This window comes from Gigantopelta aegis, chromosome 8 (assembly GCF_016097555.1).
Source record: "Gigantopelta aegis isolate Gae_Host chromosome 8, Gae_host_genome, whole genome shotgun sequence".
Classification (NCBI taxonomy): Eukaryota; Metazoa; Mollusca; class Gastropoda; order Neomphalida; family Peltospiridae; genus Gigantopelta; species Gigantopelta aegis.
Window position 1 is genome coordinate 36,517,514 of NC_054706.1, and position 15,436 is coordinate 36,532,949.

Genomic DNA, 15,436 nt, shown 5'->3' on the forward strand with positions numbered 1-15,436 from the left:
AAAAAAGAACTGCTAAAATAAATAAATTATGTTAATTATGCATTTCCAAAGAGATCACGTGTGACGGGTACAATATCTCAGGTGAACTGTCATTCTGTTCACCTGTCTGTTATGCAACTTTAAATTGATACAAACTACCAATTAGTTAGTCATACATTGTGAATCATTACACTTCTGAAATTAAAACTAGAAAACTTTAGATGGTACCTAATTTCAATGCAATTTTGAGATAATTGATTAAGTTATGCCAATACAATTCACATTTGAATAAAACCTGTGAATTGACATTCGGTTACATGTGACTTTTGAAACACTGTCTTGCATATGGTTTACAACAAATTATAAGACTTTTGCGACATCCGTTATACAGAATGAGTAGTCTTACAATGCAAACATTTTATGTAATGTGTCAAATTATATTTTATTTGTATCCATCATTCAAACTGAAGCCTGTAAAAACGCATTCTGTAAATGATACAATCTGTAACAGTATAATTTCAGACTTTGAAGAAACATTCTAAAACACATTTAGTCCCTATAGATTGGCCCAGCAAAAAACATCCTCTCAGCTAACAACAAATATTTGAGCCATGTAGATAGGAGCAGAGTCAAACCTGTATAAAGCAGCCACCAAAAGAGGCAATTAGGACAGGTGGCTGCTTAATACAGGTCAGTGTGTACTATATTAGATTTGGGAAGGAAGGAAATGTTTTATTTAACAACACACTCAACACATTTTATTTACGGTTATCTGGTGTCGGAAATAATATGGTTAAGGACCACACAGATATTAAAATAGGAAATCCGCTGTCACCACTTCATGGGCTAAGCCTACTCTTTTCGATAGCAGCAAGGGATCTTTTATATGCACCATTCCATAGACAGGATAATACATACCACAACTTTTGTAACACCAGCTGTGGAGCACAAGCTGGAATGAGAAATAGCCCAATGGGCCTACCGACAGGGATCGATCCTAGATTGATTGCACATCAGGCAAGTGCTGTACCACTGAGCTACGTCCCATCCCCATATTAGATTTGGGAGAATAATAATGTGGCCACTTAACACAGGTGGCTGATAGAGCAGGTCGGACTGTACTTTGTACAAGTGTGCACTTACTGTTGCAGACCGTGTTGTTACCACTCCAGACTCCAGTGGCCCCACACGTCCTAAGGACGGATCCCTCCAACTGGTAGCCACACAGACAGCTGAAGACGGCCACATCCCCGTACCCAGTCCCTGAGTGGGACACGTCACCATTCTCTGGGGCAGCCAGGACTCCACAGTCAACAGCTGAAACAAGAAATGGTTTATTTAATGAGCGGCACTCAACACATTTTTATTTACCATTAAGGACATATAGCTAAGGAAAAAGGAAACCTGATGCTACCATTTCATAAGCTATTTGTTTTGATTAGCAACAAGGAAGAAGGAAATGTTTTATTTAACAATGCACTCAACACATTTTATTTACAGTTATATGGTGTTGGACATATGGTTAAAGACCACACAGATACTGAGAGAGGAAATCCGCTGTCGCCACTTCATGGGCTACTCTTTTTGATTAGCAGCAATGGATCTTTTATATGCATCATCTTACAAACAGGATAGTATATACCATGGCCTTTGTTACACCGGACGTGGAGCACTGACTGAAACAAAAAACAGCCCTAAATCCTAGATTGATTGCACGTCAGGTGAGTACTTTACCAATTACCTATGTTCACTCCCAACTAAAATAAGTCAAAACTAAAACTAACTTTTCGCATCTGTCTTTTTCTTTTGAATATATGGGATTGAACAAATATTTAAAATTTAGGAATGTAAAATGATACATTAACATAAGAACAAGAATTTAGATTACATTAAAACTATTGCCAGTTGGTACAATTTTACATTTTGCCAGTAACTTTATTTAAAAACAAAAACAATTTTATGTATTAGGCCTACATTGAGTACATTTCATTATTGTATTTAGAATTTAAAAATCAAATACCTGGGCAGAAAGGCTTGCTTCCAGACCAGTTGTGTTCAGGATGTTTTGTTTCAGTGTTTTCTTGAAGTTCACAGAATCGTTTATCAGGACCGTCCAGCAAAAAACCCAGATTACACGAGTATGTGGCAATACTTCCAGGGTTTCGACCAGTTGCAGACACGGCTCCATTCAGTGGACTATCCAGCAGTGGACACAGGGTGGCTACAAAAGAAAGCAATGTATATGTTTCAGTTAAATGCTTGTGAACACAATATTATACAATATTAACATAAAATGTGCCTAGTTGCTACAAGTCATATCAGTTTATTATATAACATTTAGTGAAATATCTTAAAATATCAGTGAAATAAAAGTGTTATCAGTCACTCAGTGATGATAATACATTTTAGAGTGAAAATTTCACCATTTCACTCTAAAATGTGTTATCGTCACTGTAGAAAGTGTTATCATCACTGTAAGAAAGCTAGAACTATTTTGCTGCTGGCATTTTAAAAATAAAGGTAAATTGGCAAAAGTTATATAATAAATAGAACATTTCATGTTTTTTGTCAAATATGATTTATATCTCATCTCGTGAAGTTTGCAATCATATCACACTCATCCTAATTTTAGTCACACCCAACACATTTCAAGCACACTGACTGTAGACTTAAATTTCATTTCTGACCAGGACCCAGTTGTTCAAAGCATGGTTAACTTAACCCTTGGTGAGTCTAATATTTTTCTTTTAATTATTTTTGCACAAATACAAAATAAACTTTACATTTGATTATATATGGATACTTTTGGCTGTTTTAAATCAAGTTTCAACATCATGTTTTCAATTATACTTGTCCTGATTCAGTCCTTGGTTTTGATTTTTTTTTACTAACTCCTGATTAAGCTAACTAACCTTTGAACAATTGGCCCCAGATGTACCGGTAAATACAATTTATGACAACAAGTCTTGCCACATAGCAGACCTATCAGAATTTAATTAAAGTTTGGGACATTTTGAACTTTGACTCTGTTAGATACTATTTCCTATAATACTACTACCCATAAGATATTTATCTTTACCATTACAGGTAGTCACCATGGCTGTCCAGCCACCACTTTCTCTACACTGTACGGACGATGGACCATTGGGTACATGGGCAGGCGGACAGCTGATGTATGCACGAGTAGGGTGAATGTAGGTTCCATCAGGAAGCGGGGTTCCATCATAGAAAATGAGACCTCCTGCAACGCTGAACAAGTCACAGGGTGCTGAAACAATAAACACTTATGATGTAAAGACAACAAAAGTTTTAAACATGTTTCTTACATTTTATTTCTATGTTTCTGTGGCATTCAGTCACCTTCATCAACGACTGTATTTTTTCCTAGTCAAAAACTAGACTAGGAAAATTGGATATAACATTACTAGGTAGAGAATTACAGTCAGAAATGTGGGAATAAATTATAAAAAGTATGCTTTAAACATATCATAATATGGGATTTTCAACAGTGGTTTAAAGACAACAATTTTGGATACTGAATACAATTTGACATGATTATTGTTTTTTTCAAAACAAGGAATGCTACAAATAATTCAGCTGGTTCTTATTATTGCCAGTTAACAATCAATAAGTGAAAACTTGTGCTTTCATAGTCAATTGACATATTTGTTAATGACGGAAAAAATCCATCTCGCTGACTGTAAAAATATTGACTTCAGTGACAACATATTATAGAAAAAAAAGAGAATGTTTGCTTAATGAGGCACTTAACACATTTTTATTTACCGTTATGTGGTGTTGGACAGAGAAAACCTGCTGCCACCACTCCATAGCCAGCTCTTTTTGATTAGCAACAAGGAATACAGAATAATGCTTAATGAGCAGACAACAGGTACGGTATCTAACAAAATTGCAATACTTGGTCTAGTTACGGTTTTCTTTTTTAACACCACTAGAGCACATTGATGTACCGTATATCTTCGCCTATAAGTCGAATTTTTTTCACCCAAAAATTATTTTATAACTTGGGGGGTCGACTTATAAGAGGGTAAAAAAATTTCACCAAAAAATACTACTGTTTTGGGGATTATTTTACAAGTTTTATTGTTGAAGTATGCCATGTATTTATACTCAAATATGTTAATTTGACACATTTATTTTTTATAACCTATTTTTTTTGGCATTAGAACGGTTTTGGTAATGCGAAAAGGCGTACGATCTCACTCACATGCCAAGACAACAGTCCACTTAGTTAAATTAACAGTCATCACTAATAGTAAAAATGTAAACAATACTAACTACCTGTTGCCCGAGTTTATTTTGAAATCTGGTCACTGGCATTAATGGTTGTTCAAACAATGTTTTGGCGGTGATTAACTTCATGAATATTACTGAGCGTTCCCTTAAAATAGACTGATCTCTGCAGTTCACTATCTAGAGCAATAGGGACACACATCATTTGGTACAAAAACCAGTGTACTTTCCAGAGTTATCCTCCTTACATGTATTAATATGGCGGCAAAACGTGATACTTTCAGTTTTATCGTAGTGATCTGTTGTCAGTGTTTATAAATAAAGTTGTTGTATGTGCACAAAACCATCTGTACAGTACTATACAGTAACAGTCAAACAGCTTTCACTCTCTACTAAGGGAATATTTCGTTTTGATGCTATGTAATAATGATAGTTTGATTGGAATAGTCTTGATTATATTGCGATGTACAAAACGTGAAAACCGAAGTTTGTAAAATAATTTTCTTTTGTTCAAATATTATTGTTCTCATGTGCTGAAAATAAGAAATATTTCAATATTTATAAGTAGTTTTTTATGGGTCGACTTATAAACGGGTCAATAAAAAAATACGTTTTCAGGGCTTGAAATTAGGGACTCGACTTATAGCCGAGATCGACTTACAGGCGAAGATATACGGTATTAATTATCAGCTACTGGATGTAAAACATTTGGTAATTCTGACATATAGCCTTAGAGAGGGAACTGGCTACAGTTTTCCATTAACAGCGAGGGATCTTTTATATGTATCTTGCCAGACAGGACAGCACATACAATGGTCTTTGATATACCAGTTTTGTGGCACTCTTTGGAATTGGAAAAACCCATGAACTTTAAATTATATTACAAAAATGAAAGTAACAGTAGTTCCATCAATCAGTTTATCACATTACATGAACTCGAAGACACATCCAAGATTGTAAGAGACCAAAAATATCTAATCAGCACCTCTCCAAATAAAATCTCATGTGCAAGTAAACAATGTTAAAATTTCAACCCACAAAGAGGTCACTTAGGAGATAACCATATGAAGTTTTTAGATTTGCTGGTATTATTGTCTATTTGATCCCACAAAAATGTCATTTTTGACCGAAGACGTTAGCCTGAGGTTAAAAATGAAACATTTGCCCACATCAAATAGACAATACCACCAGCAAATCTAAAAACTCCATATGGTTATGTCCATTATAAACTGATTGTTTTTCTGTGGAACTAACTGTATATTTGGTATTTCTTGAAAAAAAATACCTGGCTACAATCTAATTGTAGACCCTTGAAACGTCAACTTGCCCTGTTCCAATTGCTAATGATGTCATTAGCTTTCTGGGTGTTATTTTCATTTGATCCCGGAAAAAGAATGTAATTAACCAATCACAATACAGGACACATTCACCATCAGTTTACAATTCTCAACAAAATCATGTATAGATGTGTTTGATTGGTAGGTTATTATCAACTGAGCTAGTGCTAGCTTACCTATACATGTTTTGAAAGGCAACAGTAACTGTCCATCAATGATGATGGGGTCTGGCCCTTCAAAAAGCTTGAAACCAGGGTAACAACTGCATTCACGATAGCCTGGTTTGTTGGTACAGTTTTGACTGCAGCCACCATTTTCAGTAGCACATTCATCAATATCTGGAAAAGGAAAGGAGAAAAAATTAATAGGGGGTGGGGAGTTCATATGTTCTAACACACACAAAAACAGAAAAAAGGGTTTATCTGAATCTTGTTCACAAACAAAAAACAAAAATCACACCCATTCTACCATTTATTTTTTGAAAGCACAAACTACTTTTTTTCCTGATAAAGGTTTAGAATAATCTCCTTTTGTGTCCCTGTAAATCCTTTTTTTAATAGAGTATAGGTAAACCTGCTTTGGCAGCCACCTATGTTTAGAGGCCACCTGTGTAAGAGGCCACATTTTTATTCTCTCAAAGCATAAAATATAGCATAAAGTGACCTGTATTAACAGCCACCTGTCTTAAAAGGACAGTTTTTAATACTCCCTCTGCTGTCTGCTTAACAGATTTGACTATACAATAAAGAAAAGGGAGGCTTTTGAGGCTGAGCCTCATGATGCAGATTTACATACATTGTCAGGTGGATGGGAAGATGTTCAGATACCTGTGAACTGCAAAGCCAGGACTGGCATTATATGCACATATGTGGACAATTTAAGTTTTTATTTACTTCACTGACACCTATATTACTTGTAAGTGCATTCTGCATTTTAAGATCATGGTAAGATTAAAGGAACAGATAAATATATATGTCATGATTTAATGGTTGTCTTTGTTTCTGAAGTAAAATCAAACACCTTTTACAAACTACAGGTGTTTTATTATCCAATTAAGAAATAAATTTATACATACTGTAATCTCATATTTATCAATATTTAATTTATTTATACTGACATAACAAATACATTTAGCATAGAGGTTAAACTGAACTTGGCTAAAGTGGAGTGTAACATTCTTATGATCCCTGCTTTCACCTAGGAAATCTGTCTGTGATGCACCGATCTGCAGATATAAAAAGACTGAGTTTGTGATCCAATTCTATAGTTACCTTCACATCTTTTCTCTGATGCAGCTGGAAAATCGTAACCTGGATTGCACGAGCACCGGTAACTGCCATCAAGGTTTTGACACTGATGTGGTCTGCATGTGTTTGTTGAATCATTTCTACATTCATTAATGTCTGAAAAAAGGAGAAATACTGTTAATTCCTAAATATTTTCATTTTAATTTTATTAATAAAACATGTTTGATCAACATATGACCATATATAAAACATAGCCTACCAATCAAGCCTGCTCATATGTATTAAATAAAAACCTAGAGCACATTGATTTATAAATCACCAGCTACTGGATGTCAAGATATTGTAATTTTGACAGTTATAGAGAGGAAACCTGCTACATTTGTCCATTAGTAGCAAAGTATCTTTCATATGCACCATCCCATATACAATATAGCACATACCATGGCCTTTGATATACCAGTTGTGGTGCACTGGCTGGAACGAGAAATAGCCCAATGGGCCCACCAATAGGGACTGATCCCAAACCATCAAGCAAGCACTTTACCAAGGGGCTATGTCCCGTCCCCATATGCATTAAAGCAACCACTTATTTCAACATGTGACTTTACCATTCTCCAAAATGACATACAACTTAAGTAATGCTAATGGACCTGTGTTAAGCAGTTCCCCATCTCAAGAGGCCACCTTTTAATATATGTTATGTGCATGGTTAACACACATTTGATTATATTACTAAAATGACACTTTAGTCTACGATGTGCATGTCATGTCCTGTCAAAATGACATTTGTTACATCAAGCTATGCTTCATTCGCCCTTTGCTCGACACTCAATACCCAACCAAATAGTTGATGTGTATTTGTGTGCTGGGGTGTCGTTAAAACATTCATTCACTCAATAGCCAACCAAATAGCTGATGTGTATTTGTGTGCTGGGGTGTCATTAAAACATTCATTCACTCAAACAGCCAACCAAATAGCTGATGTGTATTTGTGTGCTGGGGTGTCGTTAAAACATTCATTCACTCAATAGCCAACCAAATAGCTGATGTGTATTTGTGTGCTGGGGTGTCGTTAAAACATTCATTCACTCAATAGCCAATGTGTATTTTTAAGCTGGGGGAGGGGGGAGGGTCTTAAACACATTCATTCTTGGTTTCATTCATTCTATGGCATGCTGTTTGGCCAACTAAGAAAGACCAAGAAAAAACCCAAAACTGCATATGAATGGAAACAAAAAGAATACTTATACAGCTGTTAACAAAAAACAGGACAACACATATCATGTCCCATAATATCCTAGTCAAATAGTACTAGTTGAATTGGGAATAATTCCACTTGGGTTTGTTGGAGGCAGCTTTAATACATTTTCATAAATAAGTATGCATGGAGAACAAATTGAAGAAAACTTGGATTATTTTCTCTTTTCATGAATACTTCACCTGACCTGTGACCAATGGCATCTCCCCCCCCCCCCTTTTTTTCCATTAGACTGAGTTTCCTGTTCTAGCCAGGCATAAAATAACAATGATGGTGCCTCCCATCTCTCCCATGTGGTCTATTTTGGAACATCTCCGAGTGGAGTTTTTCTATAACCTCTATCACATCAGGCTGATGTTACACCATCCAAGCTAAAGTCTATTGTTGAATATTAATAATTATTTTACACCTACCTTTGCAGGTTGGCGTTGACTTATCATATGTTCCACTCTGCTGGCAGGTTAGCATGTTGTCTCCATCCAAAGTAAATCCAGCATCGCAGAACACAACAACTGTCTGCCCCACCAACACTCGACCCGTTGAGTTTGTTGTTCCATTCAGAATTCCAATTACTGCTGGACAGCTATATGCTGAAAGCAAAACACATCCTACTACATTGTGATGAAAAGAAATGTTGCAGGTACAAATACCCATGACTAAATAACAACTCTGGGGCCTAATTCACTAAACTCTCGCAACTTTGTGATCTCGCAGTGCAATGCTAAAAGACTTGCAAAGAGGATGCTTTGTTGTCTTAGCGGAGCCTAAGAGAGCTTTGTGAATTAGGCCCCTGATGTACCATTATTTATCAAGTTTTAAGACATGTTACATATGCAGGAAAAACTAATATGTCCATTGAGGTGTGGTTAGAAAGGTTTAAGATGTGTCACAAGATCATCTCGTTTGAGATTTATTTTTGTTTAAATCCATGATTTTTTTTTCCTTTCAATATTATAAGACTGAAAATGTCATAAATTATCTGTCACTGTTAGAATGGTTAGTTAGGTTACAACAAACAAAATTTGTTTTAAGGATGACATAATGATTTTTTGGATATTTAATTGCACAAGAATAAGTTTAGTTTTTTAACAACACCATTAGAGCACATTGATTAATTAATCATCGGCTATTGGATGTCAGACATTTAGTAAATCTGACACGTAGTCAGAGGAAACATGCCACATGTTTTCATTAGTAGCAAGGGGTCTTTTATATACACTTTCCCACAGACAGGAAAGCACATACCACAGCCTTTCACCAGTTGTGGTGCATTGTTTGGAACGAGAATACAAAAATAAAGGAAATGGGCATTTCTTGGTACTAATTTTTTATTGACTACTTTGCAGTATTCTACATGTGTTAGCACACTAAAATGTGGAAATGAAAAAAAGAAAAAAAAAAGAAGATTTTTAAAAGAAGATGTGTAACATACGCAGACACTGTGGTACATCGGTGGACCAGGTTCTGTTGGCCTGGCAGTGGGCCTGTGCCGATCCGACCAGGTAGAATCCTTTATCACAGTAGTACACCCTCACCGCGCCATAGTGGTTCTCCTCAGAGTCCACGCGGCCGTTCTCTGGAGGGTTCACCTTCGCACAGGTTATTACTGAAATACCAATAACTCATCATCACCATGTAATAATTACATTTCTGTTACATTCATTATAATTTAACGTCATCCCATTGGTCCAGCCGTAGCAACGCAAGTTTGTTCATTGAACATTGAACATAAAAATAACATTGTCAGGGAACGTCATGTCTGATGAAGGCACATAAAAATAACATTGTCTGATGAAGGCACATAAAAATAACATTGTCAGGGAATGTCATGTCTGATGAAGGCTCATAAAAATAACATTGTCAGGGAACGTCATGTCTGATGAAGGCTCATAAAAATAACATTGTCAGGGAATGTCATGTCTGATGAAGGCACATAAAAATAACATTGTCAGGGAACGTCATCTCTGATGAAGGCTCATAAAAATAACATTGTCAGGGAACGTCATGTCTGATGAAGGCACATAAAAATAACATTGTCAGGGAACGTCATCTCTGATGAAGGCACATAAAAATAACATTGTCAGGGAACGTCATGTCTGATGAAGGCTCATAAAAATAACATTGTCAGGGAACGTCATGTCTGATGAAGGCACATAAAAATAACATTGTCAGGGAACGTCATGTCTGATGAAGGCTCATAAAAATAACATTGTCAGGGAACGTCATCTCTGATGAAGGCTCATAAAAATAACATTGTCAGGGAACGTCATGTCTGATGAAGGCTCATAAAAATAACATTGTCAGGGAACGTCATGTCTGATGAAGGCTCATAAAAATAACATTGTCAGGGAACGTCATGTCTGATGAAGGCACATAAAAATAACATTGTCAGGGAACGTCATGTCTGATGAAGGCTCATAAAAATAACATTGTCAGGGAACGTCATGTCTGATGAAGGCTCATAAAAATAACATTGTCTGATGAAGGCACATAAAAATAACATTGTCAGGGAACGTCATGTCTGATGAAGGCTCATAAAAATAACATTGTCAGGGAACGTCATGTCTGATGAAGGCTCATAAAAATAACATTGTCAGGGAACGTCATGTCTGATGAAGGCACATAAAAATAACATTGTCAGGGAACGTCATCTCTGATGAAGGCACATAAAAATAACATTGTCAGGGAACGTCATGTCTGATGAAGGCACATAAAAATAACATTGTCAGGGAACGTCATCTCTGATGAAGGCTCATAAAAATAACATTGTCAGGGAACGTCATGTCTGATGAAGGCACATAAAAATAACATTGTCAGGGAACGTCATGTCTGATGAAGGCACATAAAAATAACATTGTCAGGGAACGTCATGTCTGATGAAGGCACATAAAAATGACATTGTCTGATGAAGGCACATAAAAATAACATTGTCAAGGAACGTCATGTCTGATGAAGGCACATAAAAATGACATTGTCTGATGAAGGCACATAAAAATAACATTGTCAGGGAACGTCATGTCTGATGAAGGCTCATAAAAATAACATTGTCAGGGAACGTCATGTCTGATGAAGGCACATAAAAATAACATTGTCAGGGAACGTCATGTCTGATGAAGGCTCATAAAAATAACATTGTCAGGGAACGTCATGTCTGATGAAGGCTCATAAAAATAACATTGTCAGGGAACGTCATGTCTGATGAAGGCACATAAACATAACATTGTCAGGGAACGTCATGTCTGATGAAGGCACATAAAAATAACATTGTCAGGGAACGTCATCTCTGATGAAGGCTCATAAAAATAACATTGTCAGGGAACGTCATGTCTGATGAAGGCACATAAAAATAACATTGTCAGGGAACGTCATGTCTGATGAAGGCTCATAAAAATAACATTGTCAGGGAACGTCATGTCTGATGAAGGCACATAAAAATAACATTGTCAGGGAACGTCATGTCTGATGAAGGCACATAAAAATGACATTGTCTGATGAAGGCACATAAAAATAACATTATCAGGGAACGTCATGTCTGATGAAGGCTCATAAAAATAACATTGTCAGGGAACGTCATGTCTGATGAAGGCTCATAAAAATAACATTGTCAGGGAACGTCATGTCTGATGAAGGCTCATAAAAATAACATTGTCAGGGAACGTCATGTCTGATGAAGGCTCATAAAAATAACATTGTCAGGGAACGTCATGTCTGATGAAGGCACATAAAAATAAGTTTAAAAAATAATTCAAAATAAAATATCAACTTATTATTAAATGTGTTTCAGAAAGAAAGAAAGAAGTGTTTTATTTAACGACGCACTCAACAGATTTTATTTACGGTTATATGGCGTCAGACATATGGTTAAGGACCACACAGATTTTTTTTTTTTAGAGTAAACCTGCTGTCGCCACATAGGCTACTCTTTTACGACAGGCAGCAAGGGATCTTTTATTTGCGCTTCCCATAGGCAGGATAGCACAAACCATGGCCTTTGTTGAACCAGTTATGGATCACTGGTCGGTGCAAGTGGTTTACACCTACCCATTGAGCCTTGCGGAGCACTCACTCAGGGTTTGGAGTCGGTATCTGGATTAAAAATTCCATGCCTCGACTGGGATCCGAACCCAGTACCTGCCAGCCTGTAGACCGATGGCCTGCCACGACGCCACCGAGGCCGGTCTAAATGTGTTTCAGATTTAATTATAAGGATTGTCTGATTCACAGCTTGCAGATGATTTTTGTTGTTCATACCTTGATGGTGAACAAAGTTTAAAAGTGGTGGTTGTGTCAGGCTTCCCCAAAAAATATTTTTAAAAATCATTTGCTTTGAGGAATGCGGGGTTTCAACCCACATACCCCTCTGTACATATGCCTGGAAGATCACTTGGTTTTTTAGTCATATGATTGTGTACCTGCGTTGTCTAAGGCATGAAATACATTTGTTAACAGATTCATCGTTATTGTTCTTCATTCTTGTTATTGTTGACGATGATACCACTAATACATGGTTCACCATGTCCATTGGCAAATGAGCCAAATGCTAATTTGTATACAAAGTGGCTACAACATTTAGTCTTTGGCTAACAAATATTCCTTACATTAAGCACACTTTAATAATTTTCAAGGAAATACTTTATATATCTGAAGCTTGGCTCAACCAAAATTCATTCCAGTGTGAGCCCTGATTAAAGAGTATTGTATTTGGACTGATTTATGGTTCAGTGTTTCACACATACTTTCACAGATAGGCAGAGACTCCCATCCGCTGGCTGTACACGTAATACTGCTGTCTCCAACAAGATCGTAACCTTCGATGCATCTATATACAGCAACCCCTCCGTACGTGATCTTGTCAAGACTGACTAGAACTGCATTGTCCGGCACACTAGGAGAGCCACAACTAATGACTGGAAATACAAAAAAACAATCAAGATTTATTATTATTTAGTCAATTAGGGATTAAACACAGTACCATAATTTACATGATATTCACTACTTTAATTAGAACAAGATTAATATAAATGTTGCAATGTAATTATGAATGATGAGTTTTTAACCAATTCCAGATTTTCTTTAGCATATTAAGTTTTGTATTTGAAATAAAGATCACTAATACAAAAGAAGTTCTAAACATTTGCTTTAATATAGATGACATGATACCCAAGTGCTCAATGGTCAGGAGACAATATATATGATCACTAAATCATTTATTAGATGCTAACAGTATCAGAACATAACTATAAATAGCATACCAGAACTAGTTTCAAAATCACATAATTAATATTATTTTTGGGGATAACGTTTAGACCTTGTTTCTAAAACACAAAAATCAACGAAAAGAAAGGAGAACTGACTTGCACAATTAGGAGGCTGTTCTGGTCTCCACTTGCCGTTGATATCACAGATTTGGTAAGACGTTCCCTTGAGCAGGAAGCCTTCATCACAGCTATAGCCCACCACAGCCCGGTACGCAGCCGCCGTGCTGTTGGCCCTCAGTGGTGGGACAGTATGTATTGCTTCACAGTCTGATAAAACAAGAATATAATAAACATGACAATAAATATTTTACAATTCACTGGCATCGGAAGTGGGGAGGGGGGCATGGGGGCATGTGCCCCCCACTTTTTGGCACCTTCCTACGCCACTGCATTTTATTGTTTGATAATGCATTTAAATTATGTTTTTGTGTAATCATAATACAGTGAAAACTGTCCAAACCAGATCACATCGGGGACCTAATATTTATCTGATTTAGACAGGATCCAGTGTTTAGAGGGTCACGTTTTAGAATGGAGAAAATTCAGGACCACGCAACTTGGCTGGTTTTGACAGGATTCTGGTATATTCAGGTTACAGTTGTTTCACTGTATAACCCAATTCCAAATCTAACAAATTACATTTATTCAACCATGTCTTTAAAACTCCAGTAGATGCCATAACATCTGTTGATCTCTTTTTCTTTCTTTGCTTCTTAAAGCAACAATCATCAAGACTTTATCACAGTGCCAAAACTGTTTAAAAATTCTTGTGAAATTAAATGAAAAACAATTAACTCTGAAACCACTCTTCTCTAGTAATGATAACTAGTTGTTGTCAGTTTGGCAAGACAGATATATCACGCAATATTAATACCAACTACCGGCCAAGGTGGTGTCGTGGTTAAGCCATCGGACATAAGGCTGATAGGTACAGGGTTCGCAGCCCAGTACAGGCTCTCACCCAGAGCAAGTTTTAATGACTCAGTGGGTAGGTGTAAGACCACTACACCCTCTTCTCTCTCACTAACATCTAACCACTAATAACTAACCCACTGTTCTGAACAGACAGCCCAGATAAGCTGAGGTGTGTGCCCAGGACAGCGTGCTTGAACCTTAATTGGATATAAGCATGAAAATCAGTTAAAATGCAATGAAATGAAATAGCAGCTTATGCCTGTAGAAGCACAAGTTGGACATACCAAATGATATTGCACAGGTCCAGCCTGGTCTTCGGATTCGGTCGTCTGTCGTGAAGCGGAGGAAGAACTTGCCACTAAGGCTTCGTAGAGGGCTCGGAGAAACTGTCCCTGAGAGTTCTGCAAGTTTGTTATCAGACGACTCGTGACTAGAATTATGAACCTGTAAAACAATGATCACAAACACGGTAAGTCATTTCAACTGCATTACGTTCTGTATAAATAATGCACAACCATTTTTTACAAACACCACTAAATAACATTTAAAACGTCTTATCCTGGCCTGGACTTAATCTCTAATGACGTCACAGACATGCAATTTGTATGATTTCAACATGGTGTTAAAAGTCTCAGACTCTATTAGAGTCTTGACCGGCCTCGTTGGCATCGTGGTTAGGCCATTGGTCTACAGGCTGGTAGGTACTGGGTTCGGATCCCAGTCGAGGCATGGGAATTTTAATCCAGATACAGACTCCAAACCCTGAGTGAGTGCTCCACAAGGCTCAATGGGTAGGTGTAATCCAGTTGCACCGACCAGTGATCCATAACTGGTTCAACAAAGGCCATGGTTTGTGCTATCCTGCCTGTGGGAAGCGCAAATAAAAGATCCCTTGCTGCTAATCAGAAAGAGTAGCCCATGTAGTGGCGACAGCAGGTTTTCTCTCCAAATCTGTGTGGTCCTTAACCATATGTCTGACACCATATAACCGTAAATAAAATGTGTTGAGTGCGTCATTAAATAAAACATTTCTTTCTTTCCTTCTTTCTATTAGAGTCTTGAGTCTAGACTCTAAAAGTTTTATAAGCACCAGGCCTGGTGCTTATAAAAGTCTACTCAAGATTTTAATAAGAGTCTGAAACTTTAACGTCATGGCAACGCTATACAAATTGTATGCATGTGACGTCA

At 36.9% G+C, this 15,436-nt stretch overlaps 1 protein-coding gene across 1 annotated transcript in view; it reads right to left on the reverse strand.

Moving 5' to 3' along the window:
- Positions 1-15,436, reverse strand: part of LOC121379643 — a 145,878-nt gene that overhangs the window by 68,343 nt on the left and 62,099 nt on the right. Inside the window, exons 12-21 of the mRNA XM_041508290.1 lie at positions 14,533-14,692; positions 13,430-13,600; positions 12,812-12,982; positions 9,508-9,681; positions 8,489-8,665; positions 6,842-6,973; positions 5,747-5,908; positions 3,059-3,247; positions 2,000-2,200; positions 1,123-1,296 (exon numbers count right to left, since the gene is read on the reverse strand). Of these exons, the coding sequence (XP_041364224.1) occupies positions 1,123-1,296; positions 2,000-2,200; positions 3,059-3,247; positions 5,747-5,908; positions 6,842-6,973; positions 8,489-8,665; positions 9,508-9,681; positions 12,812-12,982; positions 13,430-13,600; positions 14,533-14,692 (1,711 nt within the window). The remainder of the gene's footprint in view (positions 1-1,122; positions 1,297-1,999; positions 2,201-3,058; positions 3,248-5,746; positions 5,909-6,841; positions 6,974-8,488; positions 8,666-9,507; positions 9,682-12,811; positions 12,983-13,429; positions 13,601-14,532; positions 14,693-15,436) is intronic.